Source organism: Arachis hypogaea, chromosome 20 (genome assembly GCF_003086295.3).
Source record: "Arachis hypogaea cultivar Tifrunner chromosome 20, arahy.Tifrunner.gnm2.J5K5, whole genome shotgun sequence".
Classification (NCBI taxonomy): domain Eukaryota; kingdom Viridiplantae; phylum Streptophyta; class Magnoliopsida; order Fabales; family Fabaceae; genus Arachis; species Arachis hypogaea.
In genome coordinates, this window is record NC_092055.1 from 7196922 (window position 1) to 7212588 (window position 15667).

The window sequence follows — 15667 nt, forward strand, 5'->3', positions numbered from 1 at the left end:
TGGTTCTATTTAAATAGATTATTTATAATTAATTTTTAATATATACATATTATGGATGTATTAATTTATAGTTAACTACATAATCAATTTATTTAACTAATATTAACCAATGTTATTTTTATTCTAAAATTTAATTTTAAATTCTACAAAAAATAAAATTTAAAAATAATTTTACAATGAAAAATACTAATTAACTAATTAAAAATAATTTTATATACTTATTCATTAATCAAGTCAACCATAAATTTTCACTATTCTTCTTTGGGACTATGGGATAAGATTCTCCCTAACTATTTTGTTTTTTTTTTAAGCGAGCTAATCTCTTATATTTTTTATTTAAAAAATATATATTTGATTTTAAGAGGTTTAGATAATTTTTTATTTATATAAAATATTTATTTTTTGGAGTAGAAGAACGGGTCCTCGTCCAACCTTCTGAGCCATTGACCAAAATGTCCCTCACACACAAACGCATTTTGCTCGCAGCCACGCGCTGCGCGTATATTCCCAACCCCACGCCGGAGCCAGCAAGTTTGGCCACCCGACACGTCATCAAGTGAGCCCAGACGCTGTCGAAACCCTAAATGCACGACACATTCACTCCAAATTCGCTTCAAACTCAAACCCAAATCAAGGCACCTCCTCCCCCAAAATCGAACGGCTCTCATAAGGCCATGTGGTAAGCTTAGGAAATCAGTGCCGTCCGTGCCAGATCTTGCGGTCATTTTACCGGGCACCGGATGAACCAACGCCATCCGTGGGATTTTGCATTAAGAACAGATCAACGGTTAATGCGGCTACCCGAAATAGACACGGGCAGATCTCATCGCCTTTAAGAACCGGCCATAGCACCCATTTGTTCCTCGCACAGATTAGGGTAAGCCAAATTCCAAACCCTACCCACTACGCTTTTTAAGTTTTTATTTTTGGTTGTCAGCTCCTTTGATTCAAAAGCTTCATTTCCATCGGCGGCGCGTGACGATTTTCACCGCACGTGAGAATATCGCCGGCAAATAATCTAATCTTGAGAGCTGACTTATGTTCTGTTCGACCCGCATTGGGGATTTCATGCCAGAGGTGCGCCGGAATCTGACCGGACGGCAGTGATCTTGCACCTTGATGGCTTCCGCCGTCCTAGCCAACCGAAACGAACCTAATTGGCCGCAGCATAGAGGCGGTGTAGCTAGATTCATGGGGAAAGTACCATTTTCTAACCCTAACCCTAATTCAAAATTTGGCAATAAAAAGAATCAATCGTCGTTAGATGATGCTTCCTCCATAAACCGGAGGTCCAACGACGGCAACCATTACCAATATGTCACGTTCAACGTGGCGTCGTACTCAAAGAAGGAACTGAACGAGCTCAAGAATCGCTTGATCTTGGAGCTCGAGCAGATTCGAAAGCTCAAGAGTCGAATCGAGAATGGAGAATTTCAACCCAAGCAGAGCTTCAATGGCCCTCCCAAAAAATCGTCGACCAAGAAGATCTCTGGCAACAAACGGCCATTTCCGGTGAATTCCATCACCAAAGATTTGAAACGATCGAATTCAGAGATTGGAAACTTGATGAAGTCCTGCTCGCAGGTTCTACAGAAGATCATGAAGCACAAGGTTGGGTGGATCTTCAACGCCCCCGTTGATGTCGTTGGAATGGGTCTTCACGATTATTATGATATAGTGAAGAAACCCATGGATCTGGGCACCGTGAAGTCCAATCTCGCGAAGAATGTGTACTCTACGCCGTCGGATTTTGCCGCCGATGTGCGATTGACGTTTAAAAATGCGCTGACGTATAATCCCCCTGGTCACGATGTGCACAGCATGGCTGACCTGCTTTTATCCAAGTTTGAAGAGCTGTATCGTCCTGTGCATGAGAAATTCGAGGACTCGATAAGGCAGCAGGATCAGGATGTTGATGAGGAATTGCAGGCCAGTTCATGGAATCATGTGGAACCGGAGAGGGTTGAGAGGGTTAAGAACAAGAAGGAGAATGTGATCCCTCCGGCAAGGTTTCAACCCGAGCCAGTGCAGGTCCCTGCGAGCTCTTCGAACCCTCCAATGGTGCAGTCACCTGTGCGCACCCCTTCCCCTATGAGAGCCCAGCCGGTGAAGCCTTTGAAGCAGCCAAAGCCTAAGGCGAAGGACCCCAATAAGAGGGAGATGAGCCTTGAGGAGAAACACAAGTTGGGTATTGGGCTGCAGAGTTTGCCTCCTGAGAAAATGGAGCAGGTGGTACAGATCATAAGGAAGAGGAACGGGAATCTGAAGCAGGACGGGGATGAGATTGAGCTTGATATTGAGGCTGTTGACACTGAGACCCTTTGGGAACTTGATCGTTTGGTGACAAATTGGAAGATGATGATGAGCAAAATTAAGCGGCAGGCACTACTTGGCAACTTGAACAACAACAATGCTGCATCCAATAAATCCAATGGGGTAAAACTCCTTTCATTTTTTGTGTATTTATCTGTTGAATGTGTTAGACTTATTTTATATAGCATCGTAATAATTTTCTTGCCATATATACTAATTTGTTACTGTGATCAAATGGACAGGAATTGGCTATTAGTGAGAAGGTTGATGTGGCTCCGGCTGAGGTGAAGAAACCAAAGAAAATGGATGCTGGGGATGAGGATATTGACATTGGGGATGAGATGCCGATGAGTACCTTCCCCCCTGTGGAGATTGAGAAAGATAAAGAAGTCGCCGGCGGCCATGCTAGTAGTAGTTCTAGTAGCTCCAGCAGTTCAAGTAGTGATTCATCGTCGTCTAGTGGTACTAAATTTGCTCCTAGTTGTTATTTGGTTTGTTCTCGAGACAATATGCTAGCAGGGGAACCTAAAATTTTACTCTTATTTTACTCTTTGCAGATTCAGATTCAGCGAGTTCCTCAAGGAGTGATTCTGAAGCAGACAACGGTCACTTATAGCAAGCAGATGACTTTTGTTACTAATGGTTCAACATGGTCAATGTGCGGTGCTCTGCCGAAGAAAATGATTTGCTTCACGGCTTCTCTTGAGTGTGCAGCTTCAACTCATGGATGAGGTGTGTGCTTTTGATTCTCTTTATATCTCCTTTTCGCTGCAATGCATCAATTTTCTGCAGATGGAATGATGGCTAAATTTGTGATTGCATTGTTATTTCAGGTAGTGTTGCTGTGAACATGGTTTGCTGTTTCATATTGGATGGTTTTTGGTGGCAGAGCAACTGCTAGAATGGTTTGTGGTGTGCAATATTTTGTAAAAAGAATTCGTGAATACTGAAGAGCTAATCAAAACAATGGTAGGCCAGAAATTAGAGTGCAATGTGGTGAAAATCTTAGTTTAGTTCTGTTAGGTTGGTTAGTGATTAGGATAGGTTGGGGAGAATCAATGTTTTTGAGTTCACCTTGTACACATTACTGCTACAGTAAATAGAATTATCCTCGTTGGAGATGGCCCTTTAGCAAAAGGAATATGTATCTAACTTGTTGGGTTCGACAATTAATCAGATTAGAGATTTAAATTTTGTATGTACCACACTATAATGACTCATTATATAATCACCGATTCTTTCAAGGTAAGTGTAAAAAGATGGACCAGAATGAAGGAAGGACGGATCATTTGGTTTTGAAGATGGATTTCCGAACGCTCTGATAGCTGCTTTGGCAGTGGCCACTGTTGAATGTTGAATGAGACGACCAATATTATAAAGTTTCACTGTCGTGTACTTTCAGATCTTGTTATTATTGGAGTGACATTTGTTTTGGTGCTATGACCATATGGCTAGAAAAATATTAAGCCTCGCCATAGTGGAAATCACTGAAAAATATTGTTTAAACTTAATTTTGCACGAGTTAAATTGACCAAAGCATATCCTCAAGCTCAAGAATGTCATAGGTAGGGTGAAAAATATGAATAAAATAGCATCACTGAATCGACGTTTCACACTTGACAGGAGACTAGTGGTGTCTTGCTAGTTGCTAGTACAGTACAGAACAGCCTTTCATTGCAGTTAAAGCATGATGATTTAAAATATCCATAGGTAAATGCAGGATAGACTCTACCAAAAAGGTTCATCTTTTGCTACTCTAAAAGTCAACTGTAACATAAAAGATTTGGAAAACGAAGCTGAATAATATCACACTATATAATAGTGTCCTAGCGATTCCTCTTGGAAAGGGTAGAACAAGTCCTTCTTAAAGGAAATTTGGACCACCGATCTCATCAGAGTTGAAATTCAAAGCAAGTATTTCCAACTTGTCTTGTCTGCAACCTTGCGAGAAATACCTCTTCAATTGGATACGCTGTTGTGGAATTAACAATAGCCAGGGCCTAAATGAGTACACTATAAGGACCTGAAGCTTAAATGTACTGCTTTACCTTACCATAAAGCATCTAAGACATGCGCCAATATGTATTCAATAAAATGTTATTAAAACACATGGATCATAATTCATACAACTCTACTAAGAAGTTTATTCGATGGTATCTATGAGGAATAGTTAGGTACCCGACAATATTATCAGAAGGAGGAATTTAATGTTATTCTAAATGGCAAAAGCTGTCACATGCTAATTAATATTAATACATGTCAGCTTAATGCATACATAAGTCTAGTACCAAGTAATGGACTGTCTAAAAACTTGTATATGCGAATTCCACATCAGAAGTTACCACCTATATAAGACAACACATCATCCATTTGTTTTTGTAGCCCAAGAAAATGAATCTCATATTTACATGTGACTTACAAGAAGCATGATAGTATATATTCCCAACTCTGCTAAGTTACTCTCAAAAGTTTTGGAAGTTGTAGATAGTGTTGGCCAAAGGATGCATATAAATGGGAGAATGATTGTCAGAGAATAACTAATGAACTTAAATCCTACTCGACCATAAAAATAGTGGAGTGGTAACTGCTCCAACTCAAGTTCTCACACATCTCTATAAAATAGCTACTTAGCCTCAATTCCTCAAAGGATAGTCATCACATATTCACAGAACTACGTTCTGTTTTGAACTGACATAAAACCTTACAGAGAAAGTTTTTGCGATCAAATTTCAAATGCAGTCTTTCTACATAGCCATAATAACAGTAACTGTTCTAATATCAAATTCCCAATCCATTCTGCAGCTGTTAGATTCATCAAACCCTAGTCAACTTGTTTAACAGAAACAGAACATCATCTACTCCAAAAGTAGCGAAATTCCTTATCGCACAAGTAGCAATCTGCATAAATTCTTGTAGCCATTGAATTGTATTGTGTGATGCATGGAGCGTTCGTATCCATTCTTCATTCCTTTGTATTATTGTTAATTGATGAAGTATCTTCCAATAGATCAACAACGAAAAATTCTGTTCAGAACTGAACAGAACTAATTATATAGACATTCCAACAATCATGAACTTTACGGGTCCAAAAATGTATTTGACCTTATTTTAGGTACAAGTTTTTAGGGCTTATTATAGTTTAAATTCAGCATTAATGAGTTGAGTTATTTCATACAACATATTATATTTGTAGGAATATGAAGTAGTCTCTTAAATCTACATAATACGCATGATATGGATATCACAATATTATTAGTCTCGTTTGTAAACATGAAACTGGTATCTGTAAAAATTAAAAATATAAAACATATTAACGAATATATGGAATAAAAGTACCTAATCCAGTAATATTGACAAAGAAATTTATCCCAAGGTCAATGTGCAATTCTTCACAGAAATTATCCGTAACAATTGTTTTACTTATATAACAAGAAGAAACAAAATCAAATATTAGAAAATAGCCGCTATAAATATCGAATATTAAGCATACATTGACCGCGTAAACGAAAAGACTTGGTTAAAATAAACAGTTGGAAATATTGTAAGCCCTGATAATAGAATAGAAATCACCAACCGGCACCTCTTCTTTTAACATGAAAGAAGTTTGGAAATTAATATTTAATGGAGACATAGATATAGATATTATGTTTAAAAATACTGAATTAATATTTTTTTATATTTTCTAACTTTAAAAACATAAAAATATTAACCAAAAATATAATTTATTTTTTTAATTTTTATAATTATATTTTCCATTTTAAAACTTTTGTACAGAAAACGATAGTAATTAGATTTTTATATTTTTTTTATATTTAATTTATCATTAAACTCTCTATCTTTTGAATTTTATCCTGTATTCATAATCAATTGCAGAGAGAACAAACGAGAGAATCCGTGAAATGGAGAGTGGGGAGAGCGGGGAAGAGTCTTCGAGGGTGGCATATAGCGAGGCAGCCGGCCATGTCGGCGGAAGCAATAAGGGGGAGAGCGGAGGGGAGCATGCATCAGGTGAAAAGGAGGGGATTAAAGGAGATGGTAAAAAGACTCAAAGTCAGCGGATATCGTTCAGAGATAAAGTTGTTGGAGCCTCAGCAAGGAGAGCTTTGGAGGTTGCTGATTCTCTTGATGGGGATAAGATGGCTACCGTAGTTGGTAAGTAAGGTGATTCGGAAATACCAACGGTGACGTTCACTGAGGAAGCAAAAGAGATATTGGCAGAGCCCTACAAAGATGCCATCGTGATCAAAGTTCTTGGAAAAAATTTTAGCTATACAGCGATCACGCACAGGCTTAAAGACGTCTGGAGAACCAAAGGAGGGTATGAGGTACTAGATGTCGGTTTTGGCTATTTCTTAGTCAAATTTGATCTCTTGGAGGATAGAGAGAAAGTTCTTCTTGGAGGACCGTGGATGATTATTGGAAGCTATGTTGCGGTTAAACCTTGGAGTTCTTCGTTCAGACCTTGTGAAAACACTTTTGGGTCTACCATGGTTTGGATAAGAATCACTGGTTTAAACATTAACTATTATCAAGAGAGAGCCATGAAAATGATTGCGTCAGCTGTTGGCAAACCGATCCGCATCGACTTAGCCACTAAGTCTGTAGAGAGGGGAAAGTATGCAAGAGCATGTATGCAAATTAACTTGGGACTTCCAGTTATAAAAAAAATTCAAGTTGATGGTCATATGTATGACATAGAATATGAGCATTTGAATTTAATTTGTGAAAAATGTAGCTGCTTTGGGCATGTCACAAGAAAATGTGTGAAAGAGAACAACAATGGCATTGGAAAGGAAAGCACGGTGAAGGAGAAAAATTTGCCGGTCACTTTTTCCTGTAGATAACAACGAGAAAACGGTGGAAGGTAGTCAAATCCCAGTAAAAAATCAAAATTTATCTTTTGAATTTGGAATTAATGCCAAATCAATTCCAATTATGGAGAAGCATGATGCAGCAGATCTTGTGCATGATAATTTGCAAGACTCACGTATGGAAAGGGATACTCGTGCAAAAGAGGGTGAATGGGTTACAGTTAGTAGAAAAGGCAAGAAAAAAGTGGGTAAAGGCCATAATGTGGTGCCAAAAAAAGCCAATATAGCAATATGCTCCAATTTGATGAGTAAAAAATTTTCTTTTGGGTCTAATAATATGCATGCTGGATCCTCATCAAATGCAAAGGTGAAGTCTTTATCAAATGCAAAGGTGGGGCCTAAGGAAAAGAAAGATCCTCCATCCACGCTTGGCTCTTTGGGAACAACTCAGGTGGCTTTCAAGGATCAGAGTACTCCCTTTTTTAAAGCAGGGCACAAAAGGCAGTGTCCTATTTCACTTCAAAACTCACCTACTGAAGCATTGTCAATGGATTCTCGAGTACAAAAAGAGCTTGATAAAGTTAGTGCAACAACAAACTTGGAGACCCAACCTCAACAGAAGAATGATGGTTCTGCGGTGCAAGTCCACAAAGAGACACTTGGAGACAGGGGTCCATCAACGTGAGGTAGAATGATTAAACATTTCAATTATTTAATTTATTTTTTTATGGATTGTGACATTTAAATATTATTAGTTGGAATGTTAGGGGGGCGTCAAATAAGATGTCTCGAGTGCACTGTAAGGAGTTGGTACGAAAATTTCAACTAACTTTTTTTATTTTGGTGGAAACTCATATTGGGTTTGAAACTATGAAAGAATTTTGGGAGAGATTAGGCTATTATCCTGTAGGGATTGTAGATGCTGTTGGACACAAGGGAGGAATTTGGTTCCTCTCTGCTAATTTAAAATTTTCTTGTAAGATTCTTTGGGCTATGAATCAATGTGTAACTTTGGAAATTGATGGTGGTGGGCGAAGATGGATCTGCAGTGCGGTTTATGGCAGCCCTCAAGCCACTAATAGAGTAGAATTATGGAGTCATCTGCTTGATATTGGTTTGTGCATTCAGGACCCGTGGGTGGTGGTTGGGGATTTTAATGATATTTTGAGTGATCATGAGGTGAAGGGGGGTAATTTCTATTCAAATCGCAATAGTATCTTTGCAAGTACTCTAGATTCTTGTGGTCTTTTTGATCTAACAACCTCTGGAAGACGGTTTACTTGGTTCCGTAAAATTCAAGGAAACAAAGAAATTGCAAAGAGATTCGATAGAGCTTGCTGTACTACAGAATGGCGCCTTCTTTTTCCAGAAGCTTTTGTTGAAGTTCTCAATCGTTCCCACTCTGATCATTGTCCCCTACTTATCCGATGTCAAGGAGTTCCTATCAAGAAAGGAAACCGGCCTTTTAGATTCCAAGCGGCATGGGCAACGCATCCTGATTACAAGGCCATTGTTCAGAAATCTTGGGATAGTACAGACTTTGGCATCCATAGGAAGTTGCTGGGGGTCCAAGAAGCTTCGTTAGAATTCAACTCTACGGTTTTCGGCAATATTTTTATTAAAAAGAGGGAATTGGAGGGTTATTTGAATCGTATTCAACGGAAAATGGAAGCTGACGATGATCCGATTCTGAAGCACAAAGAGGAAGAATTGAGAGCTGTGTATAATATAGTTTTGGCCCAGGAAGAATTGCTTTGGTACCAGAAGTCAAGAGATCAATGGGTTCGGTATGGTGATAAAAATACTAGCTTTTTCCATATGCAAACCATCCTTAGAAGAAAATCTAACAAGGTTCATGGGTTGCTAGTCAGTGATGGGTCTTGGTCTGATGATCCGGAAGTTTTGCAAAGGGAGGTTGTTCATTTCTTCAAAAATATTTTTTGTTCTACTGAGCCTGTTGAGGTTAATTGCATGGGAGAAATTTCTATGCCATCTCTTAGCCAGGATGCTTGTGATAATTTGTCTAAACCAGTAACAATGTTGGAGGTTAAAGAAGCTCTGGATAATATGAGCTCATTCAAAGCTCCTGGGCCGGATAGTTTTCAAGTTTTTTTCTTCAAGGAATATTGGGATGTGGTGGGTCATGAGGTATGGCGTACTGTTCGGAAAGCATTCTTAGGGGAGACGTTAAGCCATTCTTTGTTGGAAACTTTGATTGTTCTTATCCCTAAGTGCGACCCTCCAACTAGATTGAAGGATTTTTGGCCAATAAACCTTTGTAATGTAATTTATAAGGTAGTGACTAAAGTGCTGGTTAATAGATTACGACCATTTTTGGATGAGATTGTTAGCCCAACTCAGGGAGGGTTTATTCTTGGTAGAGGAGCACCTGATAATATTATTGTCACCCAAGAAGTTCTTCACTTTCTTAAGCGGACAAAGTCTAGAAAAGGAGCTATGGCTTTTAAGATTGATTTAGAAAAGGCTTATGATAGAGTTTATTGGAATTTTCTTGAGCACACTCTTGAATCTTTTGGCTTTCCTTCTCTAATTATTCGGCTTGTAATGAATTGTGTTCAGGCCTCAAATCTTTCCATCCTTTGGAATGGGAATAGATTGGACAGCTTCCAACCTCGCAGAGGGCTCAGGCAAGGAGATCCAATTTCTCCGTATTTATTTGTTTTGTGCATGGAGAGATTGGCGTGCTTCATTTCCAAACAAGTTGACGAGGGTATTTGGGATGGTGTGGCTGTTTCTAGAGGGGGACCTAGAGTTTCTCACTTGATGTTTGCAGATGACCTCCTCCTTTTTTGTAAAGCGAAGAAAAGTCAAGTTCAGAATGTTGTGCACACCTTGGAGTTGTTCTGTAAAGCTTCAGGTATGAAGGTTAACATTGAAAAATCTAAAGCTATTTGTTCTAGAAATATCTCTAATAGAAGGAAGGAAATGTTGTCTGGTGTTTCTCATATTCCTTTTACTAGTGACCTAGGCAAATACTTGGGGGTGAACCTTAATCATCCTCGAGCTGCTAGATCTATTTTTTCGGACTCTTTAGAGAAGATCAAGAATAGGCTGGCTAGTTGGAAAGGTCGGCTCCTTAACAGAGCAGACAGGCTTTGCTTAATTAAATCTGTTGCTTATTCTCTTCCTATTTATCAGATGCAACTGACTCTTTTTCCCACTTCGGTTTGTCAAAAGATTGATTCTGTGCTTAGACAATTCTTGTGGAAGGGAAAGGTGGGGGAGCGTTGCTTAAATTTGGTCAAGTGGAGCAAAGTTGTCACTCCAAGAAAATATGGAGGCTTGGGAATTAGAGATACTCAATGCGTAAATTTTGCTTTACTCGGAAAGCTTGTTTGGCAATTATTGCATAATAAAGATAAGTTTTGGGTAAGAATTATGTTGGCAAAATATTTATCTGAGAGTTCTTGCTTTTCACCCAAATTTTCTAATAATGTTTCAAGCACTTGGCGAGCGATTTATAAGACAATAAAAAAGCTTCGTGATGGTTTTGATTGGTGTACAGGTAGGATGTCTCAATCCTTTTGGTATCATGCTTGGCTACCATGTGGAACGCTAGCTCCTTTGGTTCCTTTTGTGCACATTTCTGATTCTCACTTGAAGTTAGAAGATGTCTGGCACCTTGGGCATTGGCGGTGGGATATTCTTTGCACAATGATTCCGAAAGAAGTTAAACTTGATTTGATGCTCTTTGATCCTATCAAGCAGGCAGGAGATAAAACAGGTTGGTTTTGGACAAACTCAAATACTCTCACCTACTCGACTAAAAGCGGGTATGAATGGCTATTGAAGAAAAAATTTGGCTGGAATGATAATGAAAATTGGCTTTGACTTTGGCGCTTGAGAATATCGGAGAAGATAAAGTGTCTGCTCTGGCTTTGCCTTAACAACGGAGTTCCCACAGCTAGTTACCGGTTTCAAAGAGGTATTTCTACTTCTGATTTTTGTCAGAGATGTTATATTGCTCTAGAGGATATTAACCACTGCTTTAGGACTTGCCAAAAAACTCGTCAGATTTGGATTAGCTTAAATTTGGGAATGACCGCTGAGGACTCTAATTTGGATTTTGTGTCTTGGATTCATTCTAACCTCAACAAAAATGAGTTTCTCTTTGCAGCGGCTTTTGGTGGATTTGGAGGGATATGAACAATGACATCTTCCACCAAGATGATCCATGGAGTAAGGAGAAAATTGTTCACTTAGTTAAACATGCTGTTCGAGATTTCTCTAATATTGTTATCAACCAAAAGCATATTATTCCTTCTTCTTTGAAATATAACTGGGAATCACCTCCAATGAATGTTTGTAAAGTAAACTCCGATGCAAGCATTTTTGAAAATAAGCAATTAGCTGGCTTTGAATGTATTATTAGAGACAGCATGGGAATTTGGATAAAAGGTTGTTCTGCCAGTATACCTCTTTCTAGTGTTCTCTGTTGTGAACTTCATGCTATTTGGAGAGGGCTTGTTATGGCTTGGGATTGCGAGTGCAAAGAGGTCATATGTGAAACTGATAATCTTGATGCGTTTCTTCTTATTTCGCGAGGCACAACCAGCATGATTAGAAATGACTCTGATCTGCTTAACAAAATCAAAGAGATGCTCCAACGCAATTGGACAGCTACTTTAGTGCTTATCCAGCGAACAGTAAACAGAGCGGCTGATTTAATGGCTAAAACTGCTGTTTTAAACAAGCAGGTGTATCTAGAGTAATTACTTCCTCCTAATAATTTAGACATTATTATTAGAAAGGAGTACTATTCTTTTTCTTAGGTCTTTTTTCTTTGTGTTATGTTCAGTCACAAAAAAAAAATTGCAGAGAGAACAAAAAACACAGGGCAAAATTGCCAATATCGTTATTCAAACAGCGTGAATCAGCACTACAAATTGAAAACACTCCGGGTAAAAAGTTACCTCCAATAATTAGTTACAAAATTACGTAACCTTTTATACTCTCTCCTACTAAATCAAAAAGATGATTCATTTGTTCACCTGTAAATCGAGGGATAAAAAATCAGATAGAATAACTGTCTACAAACCACTACTTGGTTCACTTTTTCACCTCCTCGTATTCTGCCTCGGGAGCCTGCTCACCACCCTGAGAACCTCCGGCAGATGAGCTGCCACTTGACCCACCTGACATGTGCTCACCAATCTTGGAGACCGCCTTGTTTGCGGCATCAAGCTTTGCCTTAATCTCATCAACATTGTCTCCTGACATTGCCTTTCTTAGATCTGAAACTGCGTCCTCAATTTCCTTGGCCACTTCACTAGGAATCTTTTCCCTGTATTCCCCTAAACTCTTCTCAATGCTGTAGATGGTAGTATCAGCGCTGTTTCTGATGTCAATGAGAGCCTTTCTTTCTTGGTCTCTCTGAGCATGCAATTCCGCTTCTTTAACCATCTTCTCAATCTCATCATCTGAGAGTCCACCGGATGATCGGATTGTGATTTGTTGTTCCTTACCAGTTGACTTGTCTTTGGCAGAGACGGTAACAATTCCATTGGCATCAATGTCAAATGTAACCTCGATCTGAGGCAAACCCCTGGGAGCAGGAGGAATGCCGACAAGCTCAAATTCTCCAAGCATTTTGTTGTCTGCGGCCATTTCCCTCTCACCTTGCAGCACCTTGATACCCACCTGTGTTTGGTTGTCAGCTGCTGTTGAAAACACCTGAAACAACGATAGCTTACGTCATATCATGACACGAACATATCGAAAAATAGCAGAAACCGAAACTCAATGGATACTAGACTTTGGGGTATTTGAATTACTCATATAACCATGTCTTTGCAATAAAAAGATCATTGAACTTCCTTAGGGATTGACAACTTAAAAACAACTTCCTAAAGAAAGCATCAGTAGATTAAGGGATTACCTGACTCTTTTTTGTTGGGATAGTAGTGTTGCGGTTAATCAACCTGGTAAATATGCCACCCAAAGTCTCAATACCCAAAGAAAGTGGTGTAACATCAAGTAACAGCAGCTCTTTAACATCTCCACGTAGGATACCACCCTGGATTGCCGCTCCCATGGCAACTGCCTCATCAGGATTTACTCCTTTGCTTGGAGACTTTCCGAAGATAGCTGAAACCACTTCTTGGACTTTAGGCACACGGGTCATCCCTCCAACAAGAAGAACCTCGTCGACATCCTTGATAGATATATTGGCATCCTTCAGGCAACTCTTGCATGGTGCCTTAGTCCTTTCAATCAAGTGATTCACCAAAGCCTCAAACTTGGATCTGGTCAATGTGATGTTCAGATGCTTAGCACCAGATGCATCTGCGGTGATGAAAGGAAGATTTATTTCTGTTTGAGATGTTGAAGACAGTTCTATCTTAGCTTTCTCAGCAGCTTCACGAAGTCTCTGCAAGGCAAGCCTGTCCTTTGAAAGGTCAATATTGTCGGTCCTCTTAAACTCGCTTACCAGGAAGTCCAGCAAGGCATTGTCAAAATCCTCTCCACCCAAGAATGTGTCACCATTTGTTGCTTTCACCTTGAGACAGAGATGTTATCAGTATAAGATTACTTTAACTTCCTCCAAGGCAAAGAAAAAGAAGAGGAAAATAAATGAAGTAATTACCTCAAAAACACCATTAGAAATTTCTAAGATAGAGACATCAAATGTTCCACCTCCAAGGTCAAAAACTGCAATGAGACCCTCTTTGTTGTTCATTCCATATGAAAGTGCTGCAGCAGTGGGCTCATTAATAATTCTCTGCACATCAAGACCTGCAATTCTACCAGCATCTTTTGTTGCCTGCCTCTGAGCGTCATTGAAGTAAGCTGGTACAGTAACTACAGCCTTGGAAACTGTCTTCCCAAGATAAGCTTCTGCTGTTTCCTTCATCTTGGTGAGAACAAAGGCACCAATTTGGCTGGGGGAATACTGCTGCCCATTGGCCTCAACCCATGCATCTCCATTTGGGGCCTTAACAATCTTGAAGGGAACCATTTTCATCTCCTTCTGGGTTTGAGGATCGTCAAAGCGCCTACCGATCAACCGCTTGGTACCAAAAAGTGTGTTTGTCGGGTTGGTTACTGCCTGTCGCTTTGCAGGTGTACCTACAAGCAACTCCCCTTTCTGGTTGAAAGCAATCACGGATGGTGTTGTTCGAGCACCTTCGGAATTTTCAATAACTTTTGGGTTCTATAGAAGATATAATATAAATCAGCACAAACCATAATATTGGAAAATGGAAACACAAAACAACAATTTAAGAGCAAGAATGACTTGCCTTTCCTTCCATAACAGAAACACACGAATTGGTTGTACCCAAATCGATACCAATAACGTCATTTCCAGCAGGCCTAGAACTGTGGCAAAGATGGAAAAAGTTTAATGAGCTAACATGAACATACATCAAAGGTATCTCCAACGCGAGTAACCAATGAAACCAGAAACCCAAAACGGCACCTGAAAGGTCGACACAAGCTTGACCACTTATGAGCTACATATGCTGGCTTAGCGCCGCCCGCCAACTGCACAAACATGTAAAAAGAAAGAATATATATCAAAAATAGAAAAATATTCTTTCAGCATACAGTTCAGTACACTTCATTCAAAATTCAAGTAGGCAAACATTCTATCGACAACAGCAGCAACTCAAAAAATATTCTGCAGCCAGGCTAGATCAGCTAGACACATCATCCATTATAAAAGTTGTAAGCACGAAATGAAATATGAAAAGTTTAGATCGGCTGTAATAAAAACATAATGGTTAGATCGTGGATATGAAAACCTTGAATTCGAGTATCTAGTATCTCCAATATGCAACTGTCAAGTTATATTAAACTCTCATTTTCATATGACTGGATTTAAACGATATTCCAACAGAACAAGTAAGCTAAAATCTCAACAAAATCTATGAACAGATAACTAAGAACAAACAGCAGTATTCTCAATGAATAAAAATCTTCAATGAGCTGAAAAGAACAACATCAACCATTACAAAAGAACAAAAGGAGGCGTCATGCGGATTAAATCTGAAAAAAAAAAGAGAAACGATGATAGTGATATACCGAGCGAAAGGCGGACAAAGAGGTAGATGCGGCGTCGCGGCGGCGGAGGGAACGGAGGACGGCGGCGGCAGCCATTGCAGAAAATTGATGGATCGGAATGAAAAGGGAAAGAGGCAAATGTTAGAAAGTGGGTTTGAGAGGTTTATATGAGTGTCTGGCTGTTGAGGAGGGTTTAGGGTTTTGGTTGGTTCTCACTTCTCATGAAAAATTAAAACGGTGCTTTACTGCTCTTATTTTTAATGACGGTGACACGAATGTTCTAGAAGACGTATTAGGTGGGTCTTAATATTTGGGGGCTTCTCATGCTCCCACCCTTGTTAACCATCGGTTAATCAAACGGTTGAGATTTAAAACCATAATAATCTTACAGCAAAATGTCCTTTGCTTAGTTTAAAGAGAAAATGAGAATAAATCTCTGTTTCTGTCTTTCAATAACTGAAAATATAAAAATATTTTTAATTTTTTTAAATGTGAGATATTTAAATTCTTTTAAAGAA

General features: G+C 39.1%; 3 protein-coding genes across 3 annotated transcripts; 2 read left to right on the plus strand and 1 right to left on the minus strand.

Annotated features, from left to right (window-relative positions):
- Positions 1-803: 803 nt before the first annotated feature.
- Positions 804-3504, plus strand: LOC112784593 (transcription factor GTE7). Its single transcript, XM_025827855.3, has 4 exons — positions 804-2436; positions 2556-2775; positions 2871-3045; positions 3147-3504. The coding sequence occupies exons 1-3, from the start codon at positions 1120-1122 to the stop codon at positions 2927-2929; spliced, it is 1596 nt and encodes a 531-aa protein (XP_025683640.1). The 5' UTR covers positions 804-1119; the 3' UTR covers positions 2930-3045; positions 3147-3504.
- Positions 3505-7994: 4490 nt separating this feature from the next.
- Positions 7995-11291, plus strand: LOC112785352 (uncharacterized). The gene is made up of 4 exons (XM_025828821.1): positions 7995-9272; positions 9705-10002; positions 10651-10869; positions 11263-11291. The coding sequence occupies exons 1-4, from the start codon at positions 7995-7997 to the stop codon at positions 11289-11291; spliced, it is 1824 nt and encodes a 607-aa protein (XP_025684606.1).
- A 689-nt stretch (positions 11292-11980) lies between these two features.
- Positions 11981-15431, minus strand: LOC112786707 (heat shock 70 kDa protein, mitochondrial). Its single transcript, XM_025830079.3, has 6 exons — positions 15171-15431; positions 14566-14630; positions 14387-14465; positions 13732-14298; positions 13024-13644; positions 11981-12818 (listed from the first exon to the last, which is right to left on the minus strand). The coding sequence occupies exons 1-6, from the start codon at positions 15243-15245 to the stop codon at positions 12195-12197; spliced, it is 2031 nt and encodes a 676-aa protein (XP_025685864.1). The 5' UTR covers positions 15246-15431; the 3' UTR covers positions 11981-12194.
- Positions 15432-15667: the final 236 nt, after the last annotated feature.